Source organism: Patiria miniata, unplaced genomic scaffold (genome assembly GCF_015706575.1).
Source record: "Patiria miniata isolate m_02_andy unplaced genomic scaffold, ASM1570657v1 HiC_scaffold_13, whole genome shotgun sequence".
Taxonomy (NCBI): Eukaryota; Metazoa; Echinodermata; class Asteroidea; order Valvatida; family Asterinidae; genus Patiria; species Patiria miniata.
In genome coordinates, this window is record NW_024037051.1 from 4,463,482 (window position 1) to 4,491,447 (window position 27,966).

The 27,966-nt window shown below is 37.6% G+C and overlaps 1 protein-coding gene across 2 annotated transcripts; it reads left to right on the forward strand.

Annotated features, from left to right (window-relative positions):
* Positions 1 to 247: 247 nt before the first annotated feature.
* Positions 248 to 25,859, forward strand: LOC119720486 (protein jagged-1a-like). Of its 2 annotated transcripts, none has more exons than XM_038190179.1 (14): positions 248 to 809; positions 4,859 to 4,940; positions 5,326 to 5,469; positions 8,234 to 8,467; positions 9,255 to 9,368; positions 11,274 to 11,396; positions 13,332 to 13,398; positions 15,042 to 15,086; positions 15,395 to 15,469; positions 15,765 to 15,828; positions 16,327 to 16,422; positions 17,857 to 18,057; positions 21,404 to 21,469; positions 22,060 to 25,859. In XM_038190179.1, exons 2-14 carry the CDS (start codon positions 4,871 to 4,873, stop codon positions 22,240 to 22,242), a joined length of 1,482 nt encoding a protein of 493 aa, XP_038046107.1. In that variant the 5' UTR covers positions 248 to 809; positions 4,859 to 4,870; the 3' UTR covers positions 22,243 to 25,859. The 2 variants fall into 2 exon arrangements, with proteins under 2 accessions (XP_038046107.1, XP_038046100.1); XM_038190172.1 differs by lacking the exon at positions 248 to 809 and adding an exon at positions 3,663 to 3,920.
* The last annotated feature ends 2,107 nt before the right edge of the window (positions 25,860 to 27,966 follow it).

Here is a 27,966-nt window from a genome sequence, read left to right on the forward strand (position 1 = left end):
ATTTTACACAAATGAGAGAAACAACAAACGAGTTCCAATGTGAACATGGAGCTCCATGATTTGTGACACTGCAGGATCTGCCAGTGATATTTTTCATAGCCACGCCCTCTCACAGACCGACGTCACAGATAGAGCCGGTCCTAATTTACATCACAAAGGTCGCCGCCTCTACCGCCTTCTGTGTTTAGTCAGTGAGGAAAATACTCCTTTTGTTGGTGAATGACTCACACACGGCTGTACGGAGACTAGTAGTCCAGCCGTAAAGCCAATATTTAAGCGTAATCCCATGGGCGATGCACGTCGGCGTATACTGCATTCGGGTCAGTGGTTTTGTCCTGACGAAAGTCCGGGATGTGAATTGGTATGCAAGGTACGACCGTACGAGTCATGACATTCATTATTCCTGAAATCACCTGTTTACTAAGTGACTAAATGTAATCACATGCGGCTGGCCAAAGTACAAGTTCACTGAGGGCCAGCAAGTCAATGATTGCCGGAAAACCTACCAGAATTTCTCGAGTAGGCCTACCACACGATGGGTCATAATAAAACGCAGGCTAGTCTGCCGAATCGATTGAACTTTTCCTCGTAAGGCACAGACGAGGAGTGCACTCTGATATTTACACGGTCATCCATCCGCGGTCTACACCGGGAAACTCTGGAGAATTTATGCCTCATTCGGGATACCTGCTCGCATCCCACTCATCACATAATTCTACTCAAGGGAAGCCCTGCGTTTGAGAAATAATCTGCATCAACTGAAGACGATCCTGCGGATGCAGTGACAAAGCACTGTGAATTAACGACAGGTGAGTTTATCGGCACGTACAGATATACGAGCCTTATTTATGGTATCGCTATATTAGTCCGGTATCGTCATTTGTGTCAACATGGTGATGTGGTCGTGTGTGCCATCGGCTAAATTAGGAATACACTGTACCCTGCTGTAATGGAGACATCAATCTGGAGTCAATACGCGATGCTCCTTAATCATTTTCGTGATGAAGAGATGTCTCAAGCTGTGTTGTCTTTTCATTGGCTTTTTCTTTCAAAATTGAAAGGGAGGGTGTGTTCATAGCACGTATTATCGGGCAAGTCAAGGACATAGGCCAGTAATGATGTATGCTCAAGCCTTCTCCGAAGGATTTAAATATTCTGTGAAAGCATCTTGCACGGTATGTTTGCTAATATTAATTTGTAAAACTGCAGCTGCTTCAAGAGATGCATCTGAGATAATGTAGATGAACAGAAAAAAAACGGGAAAAGGGAAATAGGCCTACCGAATCAGTCGTTATCGAATTCCTTCCTCAATGGTACAAGTTAACGATTTGATAAGAATTGTTATTTCTTTCCTCGATTTACTTCCCTTAAAATGCAACATTCTAGAGTTTGGTAAAGGCAAAGTTCGTTCCTGATTGCCCATCGACCATTTTGTTGATTGCTCAATATTTTGGTTAGGTTTCGGAAAGGGAAACATGAATTGGTGTGGCGTGCTTGGTGGTTTAATTCTTACGTAAACTATTAATAGTCGTGTGGCCAATTGAGGAAGAAGGCGTCGGATTTCCATCATGACTTGTGGTTTTATAGTTCCCGTTTGTATTTTAAGGCAAGTCATAACCAAATGAAAGTTCCAATTCCTAGGGCGTCATTATTGACAACGTTTCTATAGTATCAGTAATGTGAGTTACGGAAACGTTCGGCCTGGATGTTTATAATAAAAACTGTGATGTGAGGCACTTGTAAATAATATTCGAAAGGCAGCTTTATGTTTGAGTATGACACATAACATTACATCGAGGCCCCGCCTGCGGTGTTGACAAGTTTTATGATGCGCATTGTAAAATGCGAAACAGCAGAATTGCACGCGAAAGCATGGAGCTAATTACCTTCTAGTTATAGTAATGATGACGACGATCATTCGTGGATTATTGCAATGCGTTAAAACATCAAGTCCTGTATTTTTAGCCCAGGCCTGACGGCAGCCTTATGAAAAGTTCGCCAAAGGACACCATTAGATCCGGAAATACCCATGGTTACATGTACGAGGATAATTTAATATAGCTCTACGGGATCTTCCCACTTTTTTTCGGTCACGGTCAATGATGGCCTTCCGTACACGTAACTATCTGGCGTTGACGTCTGACAATGGCAAAGCTAAATCGGTTTGCGAAATCAGCGAGTATCATTAGGCTAGTTCCCTGCACTGCATGCAAGGTCAAAATCAAGTAGGCCTGGGCTTTCTAAAAGTCAGACAAAATGTGAAATCAGATCATTAAACAGAGACCGGCCACAATTCACCTGTCATAGTCCAGCTCCAAAGCCCCTCCCCTATCAAGTTTCCACTGCACTATAAAAGTGGACATTTCGACAAGAACATTCGGGGTTGCCGCCGCCCGTTATCTGCCAAATTATCGAATCTTTGTTGAGCTGATGTGCAATCGACGTGGGATTTAGACCAGATGAAATCGCTTCATGAAAATAAGAAATTCTTACTCTTACTGCTGACTTCACCACGCAAATCTTCGAATCTTATCACTTGACAATAACTGCATTTTGACCCGTTTTTATGAGGCTTCAACCCATTTTTATGACGACACTTATTGTGATGAAGGACCTTGGGCTGTCTGGCGTTGTCGTGGATCGTCTGCCTCTTTCTGTTTGTGTGTCGGGAAATACAACGATGTGGAACTAATGACATCCTGACAACCCTTTTGGGTAAATAAAAATCCATCATTTATCAATGATGAACTGTACCAAATTATCGGCCAAACTATCGAGCCACACTTCCCTAAGTTGTTTGTGGTGAAAATCATCCAGGGACTTTCAACCTTTTGGAGCTAAAATGGTGCAAACGAAGTACATGTATTCACGTTTTGAAGACCTTCCGGGTTTCAAATGAATGACCTGCTTCCATCAGATGTTTTAACAATAAACGCGAAGTGTTTGTGGAATGGCTACACTTCGGCATAAAATTGCCTGTTATGCTCATTAATAGCAGACGTGTCGGAAGTACTTTAGCAGTCATTGCAGCATTCAAATGCTCAAAATAGTTCTTTTTAAAACCCTCACCATCTACATCATGTTGGTAATGCATTAATTGAAAGTCTTCCCCCCAAAAAAATCTCCATGGTATGCTAATGGTTTTAGCTGGTACGTCTTACATATTGAGGGTACGAGACAAATTAATACAGGAATGGCGAGGTTACCATATATAGTCAGATATTTGTGGAATATCCAAAAACGGGATTTCAGTCCATACGATAAAATTTTATACCAAGTGCATTAAAATTTCAATCGTTCGAGAAGGATGTTTGATTTTGATATCTCTTAAACCTCGTGTTTGGGTGGGGTGTTGTTGCTCAACACGCATCGTCAAGCATTTTTTTGAAATAAAGTTCGAGTTTATAAAAGGAGTGGGGCCTACACCCCAAACTGGTATCATGGAGCTTCATTCTTGTATCGCAACGCAATGTATGTGACAGGTAATTGTCGTGTACACACACACACACGGAGTTCCACTGAGTTGAAACAAAACCCAGGTTATTTACGACGAAAAGCGCTGTAGTGAGGTAATAAAAATTTGTCTGAGCGCCGAAAACATGCGTACCCAGGGAATGCGGTAGTTGCTGATTGATAGATTTAAGTGCTCGTGAAATGAGTTGAAGAGAAACCACAGCATGCACAGGAGCTACCATAGCCGGGGCCGTATCGGGTGGAATCTGCGGGCTCATGCCCGGGTGAAATCCCAGGAAAATCCCGCTCTCTGTAGACTCCTTCATCGGTCATTGTCAAAGTCATGTTTTTCATCACTACCCACGCGGCCGGAAAGAGTGCCAAAAGTGCCCGCAGCCAAAGTTAACTCGCAGGACTTTATTTCTTGGTGGTTTAGTTGTTCCCGATTTTCCAGGCCATTTTCGCAAGTACTGTTATTTTTTTGTAACGGAAATTGATGTGCGTGAATTGTGGACTCAACCACCGAAAAAAAACCTATCAGGAATTTTGGTTAAGATTGTTGTACAAAGGTTGTTTCACACAAATTAACTGGACGTTTTCACTTAATATCAAGGTTTCTTTTGCGTGTTTTATACTTAAAATATCTTCGGGGTCTGTTCAACCGCGTTTGATTTTTCGCGATTGCCATATAAATCATGGAGGAAGGAATTGTATTTTGTTTAATCTGCCAAAAAAGACCGTTGTATTTGTGCTCATTCAAAACGATTACGAAATCATGCAATTGTGTTTGTGGGTTAATGTAGTATTAGGTTACGATAACATTAAATACAGTACAAAATCAATCATCATTTCACCGATCCCTTTGATGATGTATAAGTCACGACGGTGATTAAACTTTAGGAGTTTATTGTCAAACGGAAATGAAGCACGGTTTCGAGTTTCGTGGTTGAAACCAGGGGGTAAAACCCTCATCAACTTTAATCATATTTCAGCTTCCTTATCACATTTTACAAAACACTTTTATGTGACTGAGCCGAACCGGCAGTCAACATGATCATAGTTCGATTGGAATATTTGGAGTAGGCCTATTATTTATTCGGCGCATTTCCTGAAAACTTGACAATGGGAGAGGTTGTGTGTGTGATGGTGGGCGCTTCAATTGTAATATCCCACAAAAAGCGACCCGTTCAATGAACTGTTGATCAAATTTGAACAATAGTTGTTGGGAATTCCAACGGTACATCTGGTGGTAATGTTTTGGCTACGAGTGGGCCATATGATTCATGCATTGATAGACAACGATGACGAATGCTGATAAAAAGATAACACACCGTGTGTACTGATATAGAAGTCCTGATTGTATATTTTACAAATTTATTTTTTTGGATTTGGTGTAATTTTCCAGACATTCGAAACGATGGAAGTCAGATTACAGCGGCTTGTGATTGAGTTTTGCCTGCTTTCTTGCCTGTCAATCGTGACAACAGGTAGGCTAATGTTTTCAAAAGTTTTTATAAAAAATTTATGTTCACGGACAATGAATGTCAACAGTGTACATAATATGCACGAAAGACATTTGCACAATATTTTTAAGTTGTTTATATTTTTATAATTGAGAGAATTAGGTAATGAGTGTTGCATCATAAAATTCCCTCATGTTATGAATTCAAAGTATGTTGCAGTAAATTATTTGAATGTTACAGAAATAGACATTAATTAAATTCAATTGAACTTTATGTACATGTACATCATTCTGGATTTTTTTTACAGAAGTTATTTAAGTTGTATCATGTAAATGAGATGTAACCAACAAAAAGTTATGGACAATTTACAAATATTTTAAGAAGTCTGTTGTGTTTTCCATTTCTGTAGTTCAGCAACCCACTCCGGCTGATTTTTGCGCCAGTCATCCATGTGAAAATGGAGGCATGTGCACTTCATTACCAAATGCCTTCATCTGTAGATGTCCTGAGGATTATAGTGGTGTAAGATGTGAAACACATTCCTCTGAACATGGTAGGCATTTTCCTCTGAAAAAAGTTGGCACTTTTTAACGAAATTTGGGGACATACTCAAAATAGTAGAGTCATTTTCCTGAAATCCGTGACCATGTTGCGGATACCTTTTTTTCTTGATGGATTTGACAAATTGGACCAATTTTAAGAAAAAATAGCACCTATACACCTCCCAAAAGTGACGGCAAACTTTTTTATAGCACTTTTTTTTCAAAATGGCCGCCGACGCCATATTGAAATACGTAACAAGTGATATCTCGGGGACCAGATGACTGAGATGAGCCATAATGATAAATGAGGTGTCGATTCCCACTATTTCTGGCAGGACAAATCTGCTAAAATGGTATTCATTACGTTTCGGACCATCGTGACCTAAAAAAACATTATCCTTTTGTCGTTTCAACTCAAAATGCAATTCGTTTTTACAGAGTGTGTGACTATTGTTTCATAATTCTTATCTAGGTTTTACATTATATGTTTATGAATTACAAAGGCCCACATGACAAAGACTTCAAAATGTTATGTAATTTCAATTCAATCAACATTTATTCCCACAATGCCACAAGTTTTATAATACATGTACAATGAAACAATGCCATTTAATAAATAATATTATAAACAAGATCAAACATGTAGCTATGTAGGCAATTATACAGGCATCTTTCGAAGCCGGGTGCTTATATGGAGATGCCTTGACAAAACAAAACCAAAATGTCAACTCAACAGTTACAGAAACAGACTAACAATTGTACAAACACAAACGGAGAACATGGGATGAATGTAGATGTCAGGGTTAGAGAAAATAGAAAATGTCATAAATGAATAATCATGCAACTAGTCATAAATCAAAGCCAAGCATCAATATTGAAGTAAAAACGATATCGAAACAAAAATATAAATAAACAGATGAATCAGCTGATTAAATAAATAAAAAAAATTAAGCACAAGGAAGTGAACATGAACGAATTGTTAACCAGATGAATGATAAGCAACAGATTCATTACAATCGCATGCGAAATAAACAATCAAAATAATCAAATTGCAACTGGGGGGGGGCAAGCAAAAAAAGGGGGGAAAAAGAAGGGGAAAAAAAGGGGCGGGGGAAAAAAGAGGGGCAAAATCATATTGTTGTTAATTTTAAGGGGTGGGGGGGGGGCGGGGGAAAATGTCCCTGCCCACCCTCGAAAAATGTTCAGTCGGGAAAATGCAACAAAATATAGGGATTTTGGGGGAAAAAATCCTGGCAATGGCCTTGGCAACTATGTGTAAGGCAGAACATGTGTAAATAATAAACCATGCAATGGAGAACAAATTTACTTAAGCCAGTAAAACAAATTAATTTAAAATGAATTGTTAGAAGTTATAACACAAAGAAATAGGTATCAAGATAAAACTCAAAATAACCACTCAAATAAGTTAGGTAGTGGCGGATGTAAATGGGATGGCTTCTCATACCAAGAGCCTCTGGCGCAAGAGATAAAATTGCAGATTGACGTTTTGAAAGATGGCGGACAGCAGTCATCTTCAAATAGCAGGTCATACTCATAGTAGTCCCTGAACCATTCTAATGGATTGTAATGCCAGAATTAATTGAAAATAACATCTTATATGTCTATTTTGCTCCTTTGGTTCCAGAGATATAATAGATGCTGTTTTCCAAGATGGCTACCAGCCGCCATTTTGAATTTTGAGGTCAGGATGGTCTGAAACGTAATGAATACCATATTAGCAGATTTGTCATGCCAGAAAAAGTGGGAATCGACTTCTCATTTATCGTTGCGTTATGGCTCATCTGGTTCCCGAGATACCACTTATGTATTTCAATATGGCGTCGGCGGCCATTTTGAAAAAAAGTGCTATAAAAAAGTTTGCCGTCACTTTTGGGAGGTGTATAGGAGCTATTTTTTTTTTAAATTCGTCTTATTTGTCAAAACCATCAAGAAAAAAAGGTATCCGCAACATGGTCACGGATTCCAGAAAAATGCCTCTACTAAAAGCAGGTATACATTTTGGGTATATGAAAAGTCAACCTAACCTCACAACTTCAGCATATAAGTGGGCACATCACTTTTGGTATAATTTGGTACCTGCATACATAATTTTGTAGTGCTATGTAGTATGTCACTTATATGTGGTACTTTAACCCAAATTATTCTTCAGGTTGAGGGTTTTACTTGTTCTTTATTTGATTTCAGTCTGAATTGATTTAAGCGTGAAATAATAAATTTGTTAACTGTATTGGTAAATATATGTGCTTGGGATACTTGTTATAATAGTAAAGTGCTTTGAAACCTTATAGGTATATTTAAGCACCATACCAAATTTAATTTAGTTGGTTTTACCCCAAAATGATTTATTTCCTCAACATTTTCTGTTTTCACATGAAGAAAATAATATCTCCCCCTACACTTATTTTGTGTCGTTGCAACAATTTATATATCAAATTGGAGTTTCTAATTTTCAAAATGATATCACTATTTAGTGTTTCATATAGTTTTTTGCTGAGGGGAGTGGGGTTGGGGTTGAGAAGCGGTCTTCTTTTGGGGAGGGAAAGGAATCACCATAACTCACTATTTTATGTTATATTTTGTAGCATTTACATGTATAAGGAAAGAACGCCCATTTTCAACTTTGTTTGTGAGTGAAAGCTACTTACAGTTTAGTGATGGGACAAATTTGGGGAAATTAGATAGAAATGCTTGATATAACTTATAAGCCCTTCCTCATCCCCAGCTAAACTCCAAGAATTATCTTTTCGTTTGCAGTCCCGGAGACAGCGTGTTTCAGCAATCCCTGCCGTAATGGCGGTGATTGTGTCAGTACAGGGCTGCAGCAGTTCACATGCATGTGCCCGACCCAGTGGCGTGGAAGTACCTGCGAAATTGATTTAGATGAATGTACGAGTAATCCATGCCGCAACAGCGCCTCGTGCCAGAACACTCCCGGAAATTACAGCTGTGTCTGCCCCATAGGATACGCTGGCAAAAACTGTGAAGAAGGTATAATACAAATCAATTTCAAGCAAGTCCGAGATTCATTTCGAATTGTTAATCAAAATTAAACATGTTTATTTTGTTCAGTTAATTCGCTTCAGTTAATTCGCTTCAGGGACAGTCTTAACCTTTATGTCTTAAATTTTTTTGGAGAAAATTCATGGGGGAATATCAAATATATTAAAATACAGATAGGTGAGGTTACAAATGACCTGACAATTGTCAGAATCCAAAATGATTATTGCACAACAAAAATTTGTAGTTTCTTTACAAATTATTGTGCAATCTATTCCTAGAATTGGTTAATTTGATTTCTTGAAGGTTCCAAGTTTTAGACAAAATAGAATTCTCGAGAGAGCCATTTTTGGAAACATACATTTTCTTGAATTAAAAAAAAAATGGGGGGGGTGTTTTAAATCTATTTTTACATTTTTTGGCCTTATTTGACAGTACCCATTACGAAGTGAGCAATTTCAAGTTATTTACAACAAATTGACTGATTGTGAAAGCAGAGTTCACAAATTCCACAACTGATCCATTTGAATGGACCTTCAAGGGAACATGTATGTGGTTGCCTATTACCACTACATCCCAGCACTGAACATTTTATTCGGGCATGCAACTTTTCCTCAGATCCACTGATTTTCCCGGTTTTTTACTTCTCATGAATGCCATTACAAATTGAAAAACATTCTACAAAGTGCAGTGTGTGGTATGGAATTTCCTCTTTTTGTCATTTGCATGCCTGTTTATTTTATCTTTTAAGAGTCATTAATGTTTACCTCTTCCTCAGATGTGAAATGTATGACTAATGTATGCAACAACAATGGTACCTGCATCACACTGAATGAACAGCAAGTCTGTATATGCCCCGTTGGGTTCAGTGGAGAAACTTGTCAAGACAGAGGTATGTTTCCAATTATACATCCCTCATCGTTTGTTAATTGTGCTTCTTCATTAAAATATTTAGTACAGGAGAAAAGAATTAGTCAATGATTTCTGTGTGATAAAAGAAAGACATGTTAATTTATAGAGTAAGACGCAATGAAGATGAATAGAATAGTTTTGTAGCATGCTTTTTACAGTCGGCGATTCATACATATCAGAAACATCTATTTTTTTGCGAGTACATTAATTGTATTAAGAAGTAAAATTAAATTCTCCTTCCAATACTGTTTGCTGTTGTGAAAATGAAAGTCCTTTCAACCAACCCCTTTTATTCCACAATTTTTATCCTTCTTCTTTAAAGTATTGTCTAGTAGACATCTGAAAATAAACATCTGAAAATAAAATAAAATAACCCCATTCGGGGTTTTTTTCTTAATATTTCTCCACTACCCATTTCATTTTGCCAGAACGCCTGACAAATATGACTTTGGGAAATGATTGACTACATTGAAATGAAAGAAACAGATGTTGATTTTGAGTATTGAAGTACCTTCTGAAAGTAATGAGAAATGAAATGAGAAATACAAATGTACACTGCAGATTTATTTGCCCTCCCATAGGGGAAATACTTCCTTGATGATTGATCTGAGCTGTTATCATACATGTATATCATTTGAAGACCAGTGGATCTCACACAGTCTGGCTTTACTAAATAGTCAGATGTTTAGAATTGATTCTTAACTTCATTCATTTGTGAGACATTTTGTATTCACTTTGCTTGCTTTCATATTTGTGAAAGGTTTCAAAACACCAGTGTGTTGTGGATATGTTAAAGTTCCTGGATATAACAATGGCTAAAAATAGGCCTGAACAGACCAAACAAAACATAGCTGAATTCAACATGAGGGGTTGTATTTGTAATATTGACAATTGAATGGTTTGGTAATGATGTCATCACAAAGTCTTTGACACACACATTCATTTTGTGGTTTTATGATCAGGAATTCTTTTCAATTTTTTTTTCTGTCTGAATATGGACATTGCAAATCTGAGCAATGTCAGCAATAAAATGTAGTCAATCTTAAATTCCAAGATTTAGTGATGGTGAATGTTTTTTAATGCAAAGCTGACCCCATTTTGCTGTGTGTGCACTGGTGAGCTTGCTGTAGTGTATTTTAAAGCATCTTAATCTTTGCTTGAATGATCCTTTTTCTTATTTGTGAGTTGAAGTGATAGTGTGAATATTTTTTTCAAGACCAAAGGCATGGTTATATTTTTGTCAGGATTTTAAAACACAACATGAAACAATTTAATCACAACATGAAACAATTTAATTTATTTTATTCACTAAGGACATTTTCAGCGAAATGTAATTAATGAGTCCTTTAATTAGTCATTAGTCATGGAATTTTGATCCCTGAAATGACTGCAAGATAGGTTTCCTATTTTTCTACGGCCCTTTAAGAAGGGGGTTTAGTCAACCTCCCCCCTAGATCCGCCACTGCAACCCCTTCCCTAGCTCCATAATTTTTTCGACAACTATCATTCTTATACCTACTGGCAAAACATACCTCGTACAAATTGGTCTGGTGATGCCTGGTAGTGTATGTAGTGCCTGCATTGTAGCATCAATGCACTGTAAGCTGCTTGACATGATCCTTTTAATTTCTTGAGGGGAATATGTACATGTAGCTCGTTAGCAGCTTATCACAACAGCAACAACACAGTAGTTATAATTAACACAATTATAGTTGGTGTGGGGAAACTATTGCAGTAAAGTATGCTGCTAGGGGACAAAGACTTTCCCTGAGAGATCAGCAGGCACACCAACAATGATGCAGTTTCCTTTCGAACCAAATGCACTCCCATGCCAGATTTTATCCCCCAGATGGTAAATCTTCTCTGCCTGGTCTTGTTTGTTCAGATCTCTGTAGTCCTAATCCATGCAAGAATGGTGACTGCATACCGTCGGACGAGGACCCCAATGGCTACATGTGCCGTTGCCATGCAGGGTATACGGCCAGATTATGTGATCAACAATTACATGGTGTGTAAGAAAGTCTTGTTGTATATGTACTATATTAATAAGTTGTCAAGTTCACTACAAAAAGAGCAAATTTTTTGAACAAAAAAATAAAAATTAAAGTTAGAGTATTGTCATTTGTGCATTTATTTTCGTTTGAAGCAACAAAAGTTCTCAAAATCTTAAGAAGGGTGCCTAACAACTAACCTGATAAAGTTTAAGCTCAGTAAATGCTGTGTATTTCAAGAAAACAATATTCTAGGATCTCAATTTCAATTCAAAAGCTGCAGAGTCATGTTTTGAATTGCGCCCAAATTAGCGTCCAGGACACGTTCTTATTCAGCCGATTGCAGCTACGCACTGAACTGATGAATTATAGCAACCGGGCACACGTGTACGTCATGTCAACGCTTGCACGTACCCATTCACAGCTTTGCTGAATTAAAAACAAACTACTAACAGAAATTTCCAAAAATGCATCTTTAGACACATCTTTGGAAATAACCTTCTTTCATTGTTTTCTTCAAAATGACAGCATGCCAGAAAGAATAATTTCACAGGGAGTTTAGTGCCATTACTATCTTTAAACCAAGTATGCTTTTCAACAATAATTTTGTCAGTTACTTTTTAGATAGCTGCAAATGATATACATATGTACTCTACCTTTAAATATAAAAAAAATGCTTTTAAACAGTGTATTGGGACTACAAATCAAGAAAGCATATAGGGTAAACTGATATGACACTTCAGATTTAATGCTTCCCAGAGGATTAAAAAAAGCCATTTGATTGTTCGCGAATTTGTGAGAAAATTATGTGGACATTTACGGGGCCAAGCCCCTTTTGTTTCTTTGCACTAGCACTGTCTTCTCTTCTAACCAGTGTTAATTGTAATCACTATTAACCATGAACTTTCATAAGTTACTGATTAAGTCATTGTAACTAGCAGAAACTTCATGTATCTCTTGGTTATTAGTTCTAAATATTAACAAAACACAAATCTTAAACCTAAAAGAGCCACTTTTTTTGCTCGGTCACAGCCAAAGGCGAGTAGGTTCCCCCACCATAATCATGGCTGCAATATGAACCTTTTAATTTCCTCTCATTGAAATTTTATCTTCAAGTGGTATACTTCCAAAGACATTAGTGCTAGGCCTGGGCGAGTAGTGGATATTTCTACTTGAGTACTCTCAAAGATATTACTCACAAGTAGTCGAGTGCTCGCGAGTAGTTAACCAAATTCCCATAAAAGCAGAAAATGAGATATACGTTAGTATGACGGGAAGTAACTTACAAGCAAATAGCGTGCAAGTCACACCACAATCTTCAGCGCTGAGATATCCTTACTGTTCGACATTTTGGGTCATTTACTTGAATTTTTAATATTTTTGTGGACGAATGTGAACCCTAAACTCTAAATTGCTACTCTCGAGTGCCTGCTTCTACTCGCGCTAGGATGAGTACTCGAGTAGATGAAAAACCACAAGTAGAACAAAGTACTCGAGTAATTGAGTTACTCGCCCAGCGGACATTAGTGCTTACTACAGCTGTTGTTAAAGTTGTAGTGCAATAGTGCAAAGCTCTTTTCAAATATTATTATTATTAATAATGTACAGGATGACCTATGAATAAGCAGTCAATGAGCATTGTTAATGAAAAAAATGAGCATTTAAGGCAGCCCTGCCTTCAAAAATTTCACATTTTACAAGCACAGTATGTCTGAATACCATAAAGTGACTGGATTAAAAAGCAGTGCAAGACATCATTGGAAAAATGTGGCTCTTTAGGTTGCATATCATCAGCACTTTTGGCCAGACTGAAGTGAATACTATTCACATTTTTGGATACTATCAACATTTATTTTAGCTCTAACACATGCTCCAGCAATTGTTGGATTTTCAAATTTGTGAAGTACACATGGCTAAAATTAACCTTGGAACTATCCTCATTGCAAATACAGCTGCCTGCTCTCATAATGGTGACACATTCTATGATGGTGAGGTTAGAGATGTCGAGTGCAACCGATGGTAAGATCCACACTTCTGAAAAAATCATGCTTTCGTATTTAACATTAGCAAGACAATCATTATATCATCTGTCACCTTGACTCAAACTGTTAAAGGGAATATACATCATTTGCTTTTGCTGTAATTTTCAGAAATGGATGGAATTGGGGGGTTGGAAATATATATCAAATATAGTTAGACTGACTTTTTTGAGGTTTTGGGTTCGAAAATGCTATAAAAACCAAGAAAAACAATCATTTTCCTGTAGTCTGGTTCCCTGACTCCATTTAAGAAGAAACAGAGCAGTTTACATATATTGGGGAATTGTAAGGTCAGGGAATCAGTCTAGCTGGCTTGTACCCGTTCATAGGTGTATAATCGATTGCAAACAAGTGCGATGGTCAACTGGGGCCAGTATTTGAAAAAAAGCCAGTTTTTTTCCAACGCTGATCGGCCGATCAGCGTTGGAAATTGATACAAAAATACCACTTTTCTTGAAAATGACAGTACACCAGGTGCCATGATTTTACAGGATGCTTTACACTGTCATTCACTTACAGTCCAGCAAGGTATTTCAAAATGATTTGGTAGTTTTATTTTTTGATGTTTGCAAATGATGTATTTTCCCTTTAAGGCTTGTGTTACAAGACTAGTTATCAAATTAGTTGTTGCTATGAAAAATGATTTTTGGTTTACCATAATAAGGCAGATAAAACAGGATCAAAACACATCAAACAAATCCGGGCACATGATCCCTGCACATTCACTCACTGCCCTGTCATGGATTATCTCAACCATAGCTAGCACCTTACTTTCGCCATTGAAGGGGGCCTTCGTGATAGAATTGATTGCGTGCCCAGATTGTTCTGTATTGATTGGTTTGGAGTCAACCTGCCTAGTATGAAAATTGCACTTCATACACGTAATTGCTATTTTTCTTAGTACAGAAGTATTATTGACTTTATGGAAAGGTCAAATGCTTCATCTCTGATTTTTACAGCTACATGTATAGTTTCACCTTTTTTGCAATTTTAAAGAGGAACATAGTAACAATGGTGACCTTTGGTTGCGCTTCATCATGTTTGAAAAAGAACTAAACAAACATGTGGCTATTTGTACCAACTACGGAATTCCCCGTGCTACTTTCGACTTTCATCCTGAAAACATTTCCTTTTCTAAATTGCTTTTTTTCAAGCAGTACAAAAGTGATTCACTTTTGAATGAGACTTCCACCAAATTGACACATTTAAATATTGAGTTAATATGTTACAAATTTTGAATTGCTTGCGGTCAAGTCCATTCTTGTGGGGTTAACTGGTTCCCACCCCACAATCAGTATCGATAATGTACGGACTGGAGCCAGTCTGCTCACAGAGTCTTTCTGTGTCAAAATAAAAAACCCTTTTTCAGAGTGTTGCAGGCGTTGGAATAAGACATACAAGTTGAAAAGTTATCAAGACAAAATAATTAATTTGTTGAAGAGCACAGGGAAAGCAACTAACAGTCTTCATTGAATCACATATTTCTTTTAGTGAGAGGTGGAAAGTGAGGGGAAAAACACTGCCTCAAACCTGATGTCCTGTATTCATGCATAATCTGAAGATGTTGGCGCACAGAACACAATTGCTATATCATTCGCATGGTAATTTATCATTTTCTTTCAGTCATTGCCGTGGGGGAGAGTGGCTGTGCACAAAGAAATTCTGTGGGTAAGTAACTCAAGTAGTCTTGGTAGGAATGGACAAAAACAAATTTGAGAATTAATTACACACTAAAATCATGTTCATTTGTAATGCATAGATGTTGCTATCATAAGCATATCATTTGAAAGGTTGTCAGTGGAAGATCCAGGGGGGTGCGGAGGTGCCCCTCCCTCCCCCCTCCGCAGTGACCAAAAAATTTTCAAATAAGGCAATTTTTCTGTTGAGAGAGCCCATCTTTCAAAAAGAAGAAAGGGAAATAAAACTGTTTAACCTCAATTAGGCATTTCAATGGGTTTTTTTTTTTTCATTCTCAGATCCATTCAAGTAGTGTTTGACTTTGTTGCCGATTTCAACGGAATTGTGCGCGGCAAGGAAGACAACTTTAAAAGGTAAATGAAATGTAAACTGTGAATTTAGAAAATGAAATAGAAAATGTTTTCATTAAAATGGCTTTACACAATACACGCATCATATGCATGAATGACAGAGGTTTTTATTCAGAACTGTTGAAAAAAACAACCATGAAAAGACATGGTAAAAGATATGAAAGTATTGATTGAAATTAAGTTATCTATAAATATAACCAAATGATCACCATCCAAGGAAGAAAACATTGAAGAAAAAATGTATTATTCAAAATATTTATTATTAAACAAATTAAATTCTGATGTTTTCACTTTCCAGATCATTGACAACTGCCTTGGCAACAGAATTTTCAATCGAAGAAAGCATGATCGCAAACCTTATGGTATGTTCTTTCTCCAGTATTTTTTTTTTTTTTTTTTAATTCCTTCACATAAAAAAATACCGCATGTTGTATTATGGAACGTTAAATCAGTGTTAATCGTTCAAAAGGAAAGAAATGAAAAGACAATGCTATAATTTCCCATTGGTGAAAATTGACTGCATTTTGGGGAAACGGCTCGTTTTAAGATTATAATTAGAATATTGGCTGGACTCTTTGCATCTAACACTTTTCTGACTCAATTTAAGTTCAAATGATTGAAGAAAATCAAAGGACACATCTGGGAAATGCAATAACTAATTGTCTTTGTGACATTCTATCTGTCTCAAAAGCACTGTGTCTCTGAACTAAGGTTATGCAGCAGGTTTATTTACTTGGGCCACACATGATATATGTGTGGAGAAACTTTGAAGATCTCTGGTTGGCATTTAACAAGAAATCAAGATTTACCCCTCAAGTAAAAAAAAAAAAAAATGATTTAAATTATCAAATTGTGTGCAGGTATCGGCAGGTAGTATTCATGTTGAGTTTGAGCTGGTTGCCCTCCTTGAGTCACATCTCAACATTGAAGATGTTGCAGCACAAATGTTAGCAAAGGTAAGAGGACGGTTTATGTCAGTCAACAATTAACCACAATTTTGGATGCTTACAATTTTAAAAATATATTTGAATTCAACATTTATGACATTTTGATGTAAAAAAAAAACAAGGCTAAACAGACATGCTTTACTTTACTTAATATACCTTTCTACTTGGTTATAAACACAGTGAAAGCAAAAACTTTATTTCATACCAAAAACCAACATCCTTTATATTATCGCTCCGACCAAGGACAGACTCGTAACCTGAGTGCATTTTACTTCCTGTGAGCAATTCATACACAGTTATACAAGTTAATTATAATATTAATATATCGCCATGACAACCATTGCTCACATAACATCTTCTTAATGTAATATTCATCTTAGTCATTGCCTCAAGGTGTTTAATCAATACAGCAGGTGATTTTGCTCATCGACAGTTTGTATTTAACAGTGGCAACAACATCGTATTTTATAATTAATTAAACATACATGCTACATTCAAATCCTATTCGCAAGTAAATATTGAATAAGCCATTTGCGATTAACCTGCACCCTTACCCTTTGGGATATACATTTAAACAACATCTGGCACACTGACTTACTCAGAATGCTTGGCACATTTTAACTTTGAATTCTCCAGACCAAAGACACTGTTGCTAATCACACGATTCGGGGCAAGCTCTTGCATAGTTAAATAAGAGACGCTCAGCACCAATACATTGTTCACAATGGGTGAGAATGTCACAAAGACACCAGACCATGCCGGAGCTGGGGGTTGCTAGCATAAGGCTTGCCCCAAATCACGTGATATAGTATAACAGTCTCTTTGGTCACGAGAATGCAAAGTTAAAACGTACAAAGCATTGCATTAAGTCAGCATTCCAGATTTTATTTAAATTTAACTCGAAAATGGCTTATTGAACAAAACCCTGAATCAGTGTCTTCATTTTTTTGTGTTCATGTGTCCTGTTTTCCCTTTGGGAGTAACCAATTTATTAGCTTATGTAATAATTCAGTTGTATTTTCCTACGATTGACTGCCATTGTGTTTTTTTCACTCGCAATTTTATAATTGGTAGTTCTGCATGTGCTGTCATTTAAAAGGAATACATGTACAGACTCAGACAAGTCGATGTAAATTTTTCAAACCTGAATTTTATTCTATTGAAAATTCCAGAAAATTCCCAGATTTTATGGAAGACTGAATGTATTTGATCCTGTGCAAAAAGTAACACAACCACTTGAACAGGTTTTCAAACAAAGATTTGCAAGAATGAAATGAAATACAAGTAACCTATTGGGAACTCCTGCTTCCAGCAAACAGCAAAATGTGTTTGTGAAAACTAAACATATACATTCTTTTTCATTTTAAAGAAGAGAACATCTCTTTAAAATCATTTTACTACCGATGAAAAATATTCAATTGCTGTAAATTTTATATTGGGCAGCTGGATTCTGGGACGTACTACTTCCGTTTTGAGGAGACTGCTCTTTTTGTTGACCAATCATCTGTCAAATTTGAGAAGGTGGAAGCCCCAACTGAAGGCCCCGGAGCTCCTGTCATCAGCAACGTGGTGCTGGTGGTTGTGTGTGTCCTCGTAAGCCTGTTCTTAATTATCGCTGTTATCATCGGAACCGTCGTCATTATAGTAAGTGAGATTTAGTTCATTCAGATGCTAGGGGTTCAGTCACTTTCTCTGGCTTCAAAAAGGTAAATTTTCCAAGTTCAAACTCAATGTAAAATTCCATCATACAGAATTGTTCTGGCATGGGTGGCTAGTCCGTAGAGTGTTCGCCTCTCACCACGGGCTTTTTCTCCGGGCCCTCCGGTTTTCCTCCCTCCGCAAAATTCAAACACTTTCGATCTCTGGCTGTGCTCCGTGGTCATACATGGGTCATATGGCTGGCTGCTTAAGGTGCCTTTACATGCCTTCGGTTCGACTATGTTGTAGCTGCGTCCTTCACAATTCAGCTCTCAGCTGCGAGTAAGGATGATTAGCCTCCCAAGTTAGTATTATTATTATAATTGTTGATTGCGGTACCCGCTACTATATCAGATTTGAACCAGCCAGCCGACCCCGGTAAGCTCGGTGGTCAATTGGTAAGACATCTGCACTAGTAAGCAGGAGGTCGTGGGTTCGAATCTTGTTGAGTTAAACTTACGAATTTGTCTTGCAAGTCTCCAGACAGCACTGAGTATACAGTGTTTATAAAATCAATATCCCAATATGTAAAGTTCATACTCTAGTATATCTAAAAGAGAAGACTTTGCTTGGTTTGGTTGTTTGGTCATAAATTTGGTCAAAAGGATTTTCTAAATCATTCAAATGTAAAGTGTGGGTTAGATTTGACAACGCAACATGTTTGCAATTTTGGAAATACGACTTCAGCCAGATTAAAATACCTGAAATGTAGATTCCTTCCCTTGACGGTGTTGAAAGAACAGAGATGTCAACAAGTACATGAGCATATTTCATGTTTGCAGCTGTCAACATTCCGTTCAGCCAATGTCATTGTATTTACACTTTGCAATGTATTTGATGTCAGATCCAATTTCTGGGAAAGTTATTCTAATTTTGTCAGATAAATCTGCGGTTCTGCGTTCTGTCATTGCCACCTGAAAACATTTTTGCAAATGTTGTCGAGATTAGTTTGTTCCGCCAGGGCCTGGATGGTCCCTCAACTACAATGGAATCAATGTCCTTACGGAGACTAGTAGATCCAGTTTCTCAACTTGAAATCCAACACCGAAACTTAAAAGGCTTAGTGTCAGATTCTATTTTCTCCTGGGTTAGGCCCCAAGTAACCTTGCCTCAGGGCTTCCAGTCTAGTTCACAGCCTAAGTGACCTATTTTGGGATGGCATTTTTGCTTGCCTTTGTATAAAAACTGGTTCTGTGAGATTCTTGATTTTGGAGAGATTTTGACAGTGAGCAGCTGATGGGTTGCAGCTGCCGAGTTGCAGCAGGCACCTAAGGAAAGAAATTGCTGCCGGGAATAGTTGGTGGAAAGCCCTTGAACTTCGATGATTTCTGTTGTTAAATTTTTTTCATATGATATTAATGAAACTGTTAAGGTGGAATGGCACCGGTGGTCCTTTCTATGTCATTCCACATATGGGTACCCGTTTGATGTATTGGTGTATTGCGTGAATTTGCTTGCTATTCCTTGGGTTTCCTCCGAATGAAGTTGCTGGGGATATTTCCTCCCAAACTGAAAACTGCAATTTACTTAATTGTCGTTTTTAAGGACATTCTAATGTGGATTGGGTGACAAGATGTATGTTGTTAAGCATTGGTTTATTGTCAGAAGTTTAGAGTTTAGATATATAGTCTTACTGTTAACAAAAAATTTGTCATTGATGAACCTGTTACCTGTAAGTTTTGATGTCTTCAAAACTTTTTAACCAATTTTAAGCAAAATAATATTATAAATAAGGGAATAATAGTGTGATAGTTCACTATTACATCTGGCTTCAAACCGGTTAAGGGCCCAGTCGCCAATAACAAAAATGGTCGAAAACTTATCTGACAATGTCTTGTTCAACAATAAAATTCAATTTTCAAGCTACTTCTGTATGGAACGCCAAAGCCGCCTTCTATAGTTCAATTTCATTCCATAATCAATTTCATTATTCCATTCGGCGATTTCATCATTCCATTCGGCAATTCGATCATTCCATTCGGCGATTTCATCATTCCATTCGGCGATTCCATCATTCCATTCGGTGTTCATCCTTTCATTCGTCTATTTCGCATTTGATTTAGCCATTCCACATTTCATTCAGCAATTTCGCCCCTTTTGCACTTCATGCTATTCTGCATTTCGCTTTTCATGCAGCCATTTCGCATTTCATGCAGCTATTCCGTATTTCATTCGGTCTGGCAGCGTCCATCCGTACGGAAGCGTTAAAGGGATATAAGACAAAGTAAAAAAAGGCTTAATTATGACTTATTATTAAGTCGTTGTTATGACATATGTTATAATAATGACTATTAAGTCATAATTATGATATATGTCATAATTACGACTTAGTAATTGTTAAATCATAATTATGACTTATATCTCATAATTATGACTTATTATTAAGTCTTATTTATGACTTATATGTTATAATAATGACTTAATACTAAGTCTTAATTATAAGATATAAGTCATGACTTAATAATAAGTCATTATTATAAGATATGTCATAACAATGACTTAATAATAAGTCCTAATTATGACTTTTTTGGGGTTTTACTTTGTGTTATATCCCTTTAACGCTTCCGTACGGATGGACGCTGCCGGACCGAATGAAATGTGAAATAGCTGCATAAAATGCGAAATAGCTGCATGAAATGCGAAATGCAGAATAGCGTGAAGTGCAAACGGGGCGAAATTGCTGAATGAAATGTAGAATGGCTAAATCAAATGCGAAATAGACGAATGAAAGGATGAACGCCAAATGGAATGATGGACTCGCCGAATGGAATGATGACATCGCCGAATGGAATCATGGAATCGCCGAATGGAATGATGAAATTGATTATTGGAATGATGGACTCGCCGAATGGAATGATGAAATCGCCGAATGGAATGAGGGAATCGCCGAATGAAATGATGGAATCGCCGAATGGAATGATGAAATTGATTATGGAATGAAATCGAACTATAGAAGGCGGCTTTGGCATTCCATACTTCTGTACTGCACGTCACATGCATTTTGGTTTGCTCAACATCTCATTTTCCTGATATGGAGATCATATACTTTGATTCTCATGCACCTGGTTGAATTAGGCACTTGTGGCACATACTGAGCGCATGTGGCGTGAAGTGCAGCATCACTGACTGGTGTTTAAAAGGCAGTTAAGACCACCCACATGACGGGCCCTTGACCAATACAAATGGGTAAACTGTCTCAGGTGTTTATGAAGATTTACACGTCATATTCTCAGTATCTCATGACATCTGTTATGACATGTTGAAGTAATTCTGACTGCTTGGTGTATTGCAGGTTCATCGTAGACGCTCAGAGAAGACAACCACAGGGCAATTCGGGGGACGAGAGACAGGAGAAGAGGTACTTATCTTTTGCATTCTTGCACTGTCCAATTTTATCAAATATAAAGGAGAACGAATTGTTACCATGTTAAAAAATAAACTGAAGAGAAATGATGTAGCAACACGATTGTGGATGCTGCCACTCTTGTGTGTTAATGTCCTCTTGTGCGCATATAGTAAATTGGAAATCAAATATATTTTGTCCACTTCGAAAATGGTAGACTTTTTAACTGTGGATGAAAAGTTGTTGTGAATGCACAAAGTTCATTGGGGCTGCCGGGAGTGGCTATATAAATGAAGTATTTTACTCCAGTGATTCTTTGAACCTTTATTGCAACAAAAAAAGGCTTTAAAAAACAGTGCATACACTGTTAAGTGTTTCCCTTTTATCAACTGGCACACCTAATTGTTGAAGTCTGATTCACAGTTGAAGAATGTGGGATGATATTCCATTTGGTAGCACCGGCGTATCCAGCATGATCATTGAGACAAGCCACACCGAACTCCCTCCCCCCCCCCCCCAAATACTTGAACTTCACCAAAATGTCAGCAATTACAACACAGGTCACTGCATCTTAATTGAAAGCCACATATCCTTTATCCTCGCAGCATCCTATGAACAACACCAACCACACGCGACATCACAACGACCTGTACAACTCAGTGCCCAATGACAACGGCAGCCTAGCCAGTGGTGGCCAGGAAGCTAACGACTTGAAAGACATCAACATTGACATGTTTTCCAAGGTCGCCGAGCCAAAAGGCCTCAAGTCTGGTCTTGACCGTGTCTGACCTCCCCCCACTCTCTTCTTTCCAGCCCCCACCCCCCTCAAGGCTCGGTAGCCTTGATTGATTGGCAAGAGTTGCACCCCATTAGCGTGTAACTCTTGGGAGATTTTGTCAAGATGCCTCAGGGTGTATGCTCCAGACATCTGTCCTGTGTAACCTGAAATATGGATGTTGAATGGTGATGCTTTTAACAGAACTTGACCAAAACCAAGGTATATACTTTCCTGTTAAGGGGGAAAACATACACTAATTGTTTGTTTCCTTTTTTAGCTATGTGTGATTAATTACCTTCTTCAGCATTACAAAAATGGGTGAGAAGTTTATCTACTTGGTCACCCATGTAAAATAATTAAAGGGTTTTTATTTGATGTTCAAGCAATAACAGTAATGTTAATTTTTGTGAACATTAAATTGTTGGCACCATTTCTTTTAAGAAAGAGCATGTACGCTAAGTTTGATTCCCTTTCCAACAATGTGAATTATTTTCTTCATTAAAACTTTGACATGCCTCATGATGTCAAGCGTTAACTATTCATGAGAAACTGCTAGCTTCTAGTTTTGTAATTCCATCCCCAAAATCTCTGGTCCAATTACACGCTTCTTTCCCTCAAACCCACAAACCTGCTGGAAACCTCACACCCAGCACACCCCCCCAGCACAACCCTTAATAGGTGCCATCAGTCTAGCGATGACAGGAGGGGTCAATCAAGGTCATCAGTGTCTCCTGGTCTCAAATCACTAGAGATTAGTGCTGCATTGGAATTTTTTTCTCGTTTTCCCCCCACTTTTTTGGTCATTGTTGTTTTGGTCATTTGAAAGAATTTGTTGCCATCAAAATTGACTTTTTACCCTGTTGGGGGGGGGGGGTTGAAAAAACAAAACAACCTCACAGTACATGTGGATGCGATTGCATTTTTTAAGCTTGTCTTGTTTTTTTTACTGACTTTTAAAACAAGTTTTCAACAAAACAACCTCACAGTACATGTGGAAGCGATTGCATTTTTTAAGCTTGTCTTGTTTTTTTTTAATGACTTTTAAAATAAGTTTCCAACCATCCACTTTACCAAAGTTTCATGTAATGTGTGTTGCTTCCACATGAAAGTTAAGTTCTTACCTCTATTACACTATTTTGTATGTATTCATATTGATGTTGGCATGTTTTATTGCCTTACTGTTCAAAGTTATGTAACTTTTACTCTGCCGTTATGAAGCAATATTTTTTTTTTTTAATTAGGAGTTTCTTTCGTGAAGCTGTTAAACATACTTTATGTCAGTTAAGCAGTGTGTCTGTTGTATAACTATATATGATGTGCTTATCTACCATTTGAAAAGTGGAACTATTTCTGTACAGATATCAAACTCTTGTTGTGAATTGCGTAATGGCTGCTGAGCAAATTGATTTATGAATCAAAGACGATCCATTGGGATGGTATGGGCTCCGTGCACAAGTACCCCCTCAACGGCAAGAAAGGGAGAGCTGGGGGAGACCACTGGGAGAGACATTTGAACGCATTGCCAATGCTCACGTGAAGACCCTATGGCTTTCTTTGCACAGTAATAACATTAGTCGTGTGTGCTTAGTGCAACATGTGCTATACGCGCGGGAACCTGTACGTGCATGCTGTGTGTCCTGTCCATGGGGCTCTCGAAAGTGTTTAAACAAGCGCCCTCTCTGTTCGTGCACAGAGCTCATTGGCTCAAAATGTCATTTTGGCTGAGAACCTGTTGCTGTTGAACACTTTTTGTGGGTTTAGCTTTAAGCAATCAGACACAGCATGAATGAATAGCAAAGGGAAGCCTATTGTTTTCTTTTATTTTAAATGCATTTAAATCAATAAAATAATATGTTACTGTAACAGGAAAATGTAACTTTTCATTTAGTGTGCCAAGTCTTAGCTGAGGCTTCCTAAGGCTTTAAAGAAAAGTGCTGAAGTTGCTCTGTTGTTGCTATTTGCTTTCCAAAAGAATTTCTGCATATTTTCCCACCCTGTGTTTTTGTGCTTTTTTAGCACTATAAAGTTACTGTATTTACTTAATTACATTTTCAAGCATTTTTGTATTCAAATGACGTGTTTTAAGTGTTGTGAATGGAGCAATCATGTAACGATCGCTATGAAACTTGAGATCATTGTTTGGTTAGTATTGTTTGAATATAATAGCCATTCCTGAAAATGTCTTTGAAAGTTGAAATTATAATCAGCTTTGATATTCAAAGCCTGTACAAAGAACATCTAAAAAAAATCTTGAACATCTTCCAAAAATACAACAGAAAGGGATGATTGAGAAAATGAGAAATTTTACACTTTTTGAATCAGAATGAATGAGTAAAAAAGCAGCAAAACTCTCGATGTCATATGTACCCTTGTATTCAACACAGATGGGAATTAGAAGAATGTAATTTATCATCAAGTCTGCAAAACCATTACATCTATCCTCCACAAATCACATCTTAAGTACATTGATCGGTTTCCAATTACATGGTACTATTGAGTATGCAATTTTCTGTCCATTTCACTGAGACGCTGACTGTTATCAGTAATTAAGCATAGCACAACTGTTCTGCTGGACTGCTACAGTTAGCATAAACCTTTATATGCCGTCTGTTATGAGCTCTGTGAAATTGGCCCACGTTGTCAGCATTTCGCAAGAATACACCGCAGGTTGTCCTGGCTTGCATTGTGATTTTTTTTGGAGTGTAGTTATAGAAATCACACTTACTCCTGAGCAATTTGGAGTGCACAAATCTTGAAGAATTCACACTGTTGGGTGATAAACACAAGTAACTGCTACTTAGTGAGAAAATGCTTCTTTCAGACCTTTTAGCAATCCACCTGTCAAGTCGGATTGGAATTGCCTTTTACTTCATTTTGGTCGATCTTTGGCCTACCAGGCAGTTTTCCCAGAGATCTAAACAGCTCCATCAAAGTTTCAAAGTTATTTGGGAACTCGGTAAGAACCCTTATCAATGCCCTAGGGTTGGGGGGGGGGGGGTTAGTGGGCTTAGGTTAGGAATGCAACATTGTGGGTGATGTAGCCCCCACACTGCATGGGAATTGTGCAACCAGATGACGCTATGGTCTAACAATTTCTCCCTAATCCCTGTTTACAGTCGCCACAGCTCTGTGCAATTACTGCTTGGTGTAGGGCATGGCACCCCTTAAGCCCCTCATCTCAAGAATAGAAGTGCCTCCCTGATCCCTTCTCTTAAGTGATTCCGCCCCGGGGCAGAATGTGACAAGCTAAACATGTTTGGCGGATTGCTTTTCCAGATGTCTTTTCTTGTAAGCGAGAGTTAAAGTTGAGCAACAATGTGTAGTTCATCACTAAAATACAGTTTAAAAAAAATGATCGTATGCGTAACAGCCATCTTATATATGGATGGCAGTGCTCGTGTTCAACAAGGATGGGCATTGTTCATTTTTTGGGTCTAAATCAAAGGCCTCATACATGGCTGACATGGATAAGATCTATAAAAGCTTGAACTGTTCTGTATTTTAAAATGTGCTTTCAATGTATGTATATTGGAGAATACTTTTGTGTATATTTGGTCCAACATTTATATGAAACTCAGTTGTACGTTACCAGTGTTGAGATTAAAATCACGCAGTAACTTGTGAATCTAACTTATCAGTGTCTTGTCTTCTTTTTCGCTGATACAAATGTTGTCTTTGTTATGTGTAAACTTTCTAATATTTAATTTTAAAGATGATTGGTAACATTTGAAAGGCATAAAACCATATTAATGCTGCCAAAAGTGGACTTTAAAGGTATGTACATTGGAGGAGCATTGGTCCTGATTTAATGCGATTAAAAACCTTGCACAAAGTGAAGATAGGGCTGGCCAAATATCTTGTAAAATTGTTCTGTCTGAAATATCATTGTAAGAACGCAATTGTTAAAAGTGGTGTTTTTTTAAGTGTGACAGTGTGTACACTTTTTAAGAATTGACGATATTTGTTAAAAACTGTGAGGAGAACCCAACCACTGGGACCTCGAATCATCATCATGTACCGACTTGGTGATTGTACATGAGAGGGTGCAATTTAAATATGAAACGGCATCTTTTGAATTGGAAGCGCCACCTACAGAATCCACTTCCAAGACCGAAAACTTGTGCTTAAGTTTTTTTCTTCTGTTTTCTCAAAATGTAAAGCATCCACTGAGCTGAAACTTCAACAGGTTAGTTGTTTTGCGCCCTTCTTAAGATTTTGAGCAATTTTGTTGCTTCAAACAAAATTAAAATGCAAAAAAAACCCAATGATTTATGTACTTTAAACATCAAAATTTTTCAAAAGTTTTCAAAAACCTGTAATAGCCACCTGAACTAAATTTGTGTTATAACTACACCCTCAAATCGTAAAAAGTTCAAAATAAAAATGGGTAAAAAGTAAACACAAAAATTCTACAATTTCGCTTATACATTTTATTATACAACTGGTGACATTCCTACTTTGTACAGATTACTTCATATATTATATATTTGTTCTACAACTGAATTTTACACAAATCATTACTTGGGCAAGAAAAATGCAGCAAGTTCTAAACTTTCTTGACAAATCTTATCTAAGTACTCCGCATAAATATCTGCTTAACTTTTTTTTTTCCCTACTCTTCCAATATTGAACATTCACAGAAATAAAATACATTTTGTACAAAGCGTGAATGGTAGTAAAACTTTCATAGCGTGCAATCAGATGTGCCTGGTTCCTTGTGAGCAGTCCACTAGTACAGCATGTACTGCCAATAGAGGTACCAGACTATCACTTCTTTTACCCACAAATTCATTGGAAAGTAAATTCAGACAACTGTGACATAATCCAAAAAGTTTTTTTCTCATTTTCCGCTCAAAACTTGCCATGTTGTCAAAATTGCAAACTCGGACCAAAAATTTACATTCGATTGACAAATTACTTTACAAAACATACAGTGATTGTGTTTTACGTTTTGATTTTGTAAATAACCTGCACATACATTATTGTTTGCAACATAAGCCGTTTTTTTTTTTTTTAAAGGATGAGTATATGAATTTAAAAAAAAACAATGCTGAAAACTGGATGTAATTTCTGAAAGATGCTTTTCATTACTTTTTTAAAGCCTTTTTCTTACATTCAAAGGGTCAGATTTCTGACTAACGTCTGAAAAATCTCATGCCTGTTAATACAGCTTTGGAAACAAATATAAGATTCATTGAATATTTTGGTTCGTGTTTGTACAATTTACATCTTTGAAGACTTGTCTCTCAGCTTTACAAACTAAAAAAATCTTTTGCAGTTTCCATGCACACGGATCAAGAGCAAGGCTACATCTAAATGTCTTGTCTTGGGCTAATGTAGACGTAGACACAGCAGTAGCTCTGCAGAAGATTTCATGACACAGTACGTAACTTACGCCATGTGTAAGACTTACGCAACAAATTTATTGCGCAGCTGCGCAATAAACTTACAATTGATTACACGATCTAAACATCTTGGACGAGGATAATAACCAGTGTTGGAGGTCTCGAGGCCGGCCTCGGCCTCGAGGCCGATTTTCATGGCCTCGGCCTCGGCCTTTGCCTCGGAGGTGCAAGGCCTCGGCCTTGGCCTCGGCCTCGGAGCCTTCCGGCCTCGGCGAATCGGTCGAGGCCGGCTCGAGGCCGCCCATTTTGATGTGTTTTCTATTCTAATTAATTTTAATTTTTTACCGTATCAAACCCTCGAGATTCTGCCAAAGTGGGTTCCGTGAAAC

What these genes read in the sequence shown, in the direction of transcription:
- LOC119720486 (XM_038190172.1), top strand. Translation starts at nt 3,678, where the DNA reads ATGCACAGGAGCTACCATAGCCGGGGCCGTATCGGGTGGAATCTGCGG. An exon ending in CCTGTCAATCGTGACAACAG is followed by an intron (nt 4,941 to 5,325) that starts GTAGGCTAATGT and finishes CCATTTCTGTAG; the next exon opens with TTCAGCAACCCACTCCGGCT. An exon ending in AAGGAAGACAACTTTAAAAG is followed by an intron (nt 15,470 to 15,764) that starts GTAAATGAAATG and finishes TTCACTTTCCAG; the next exon opens with ATCATTGACAACTGCCTTGG.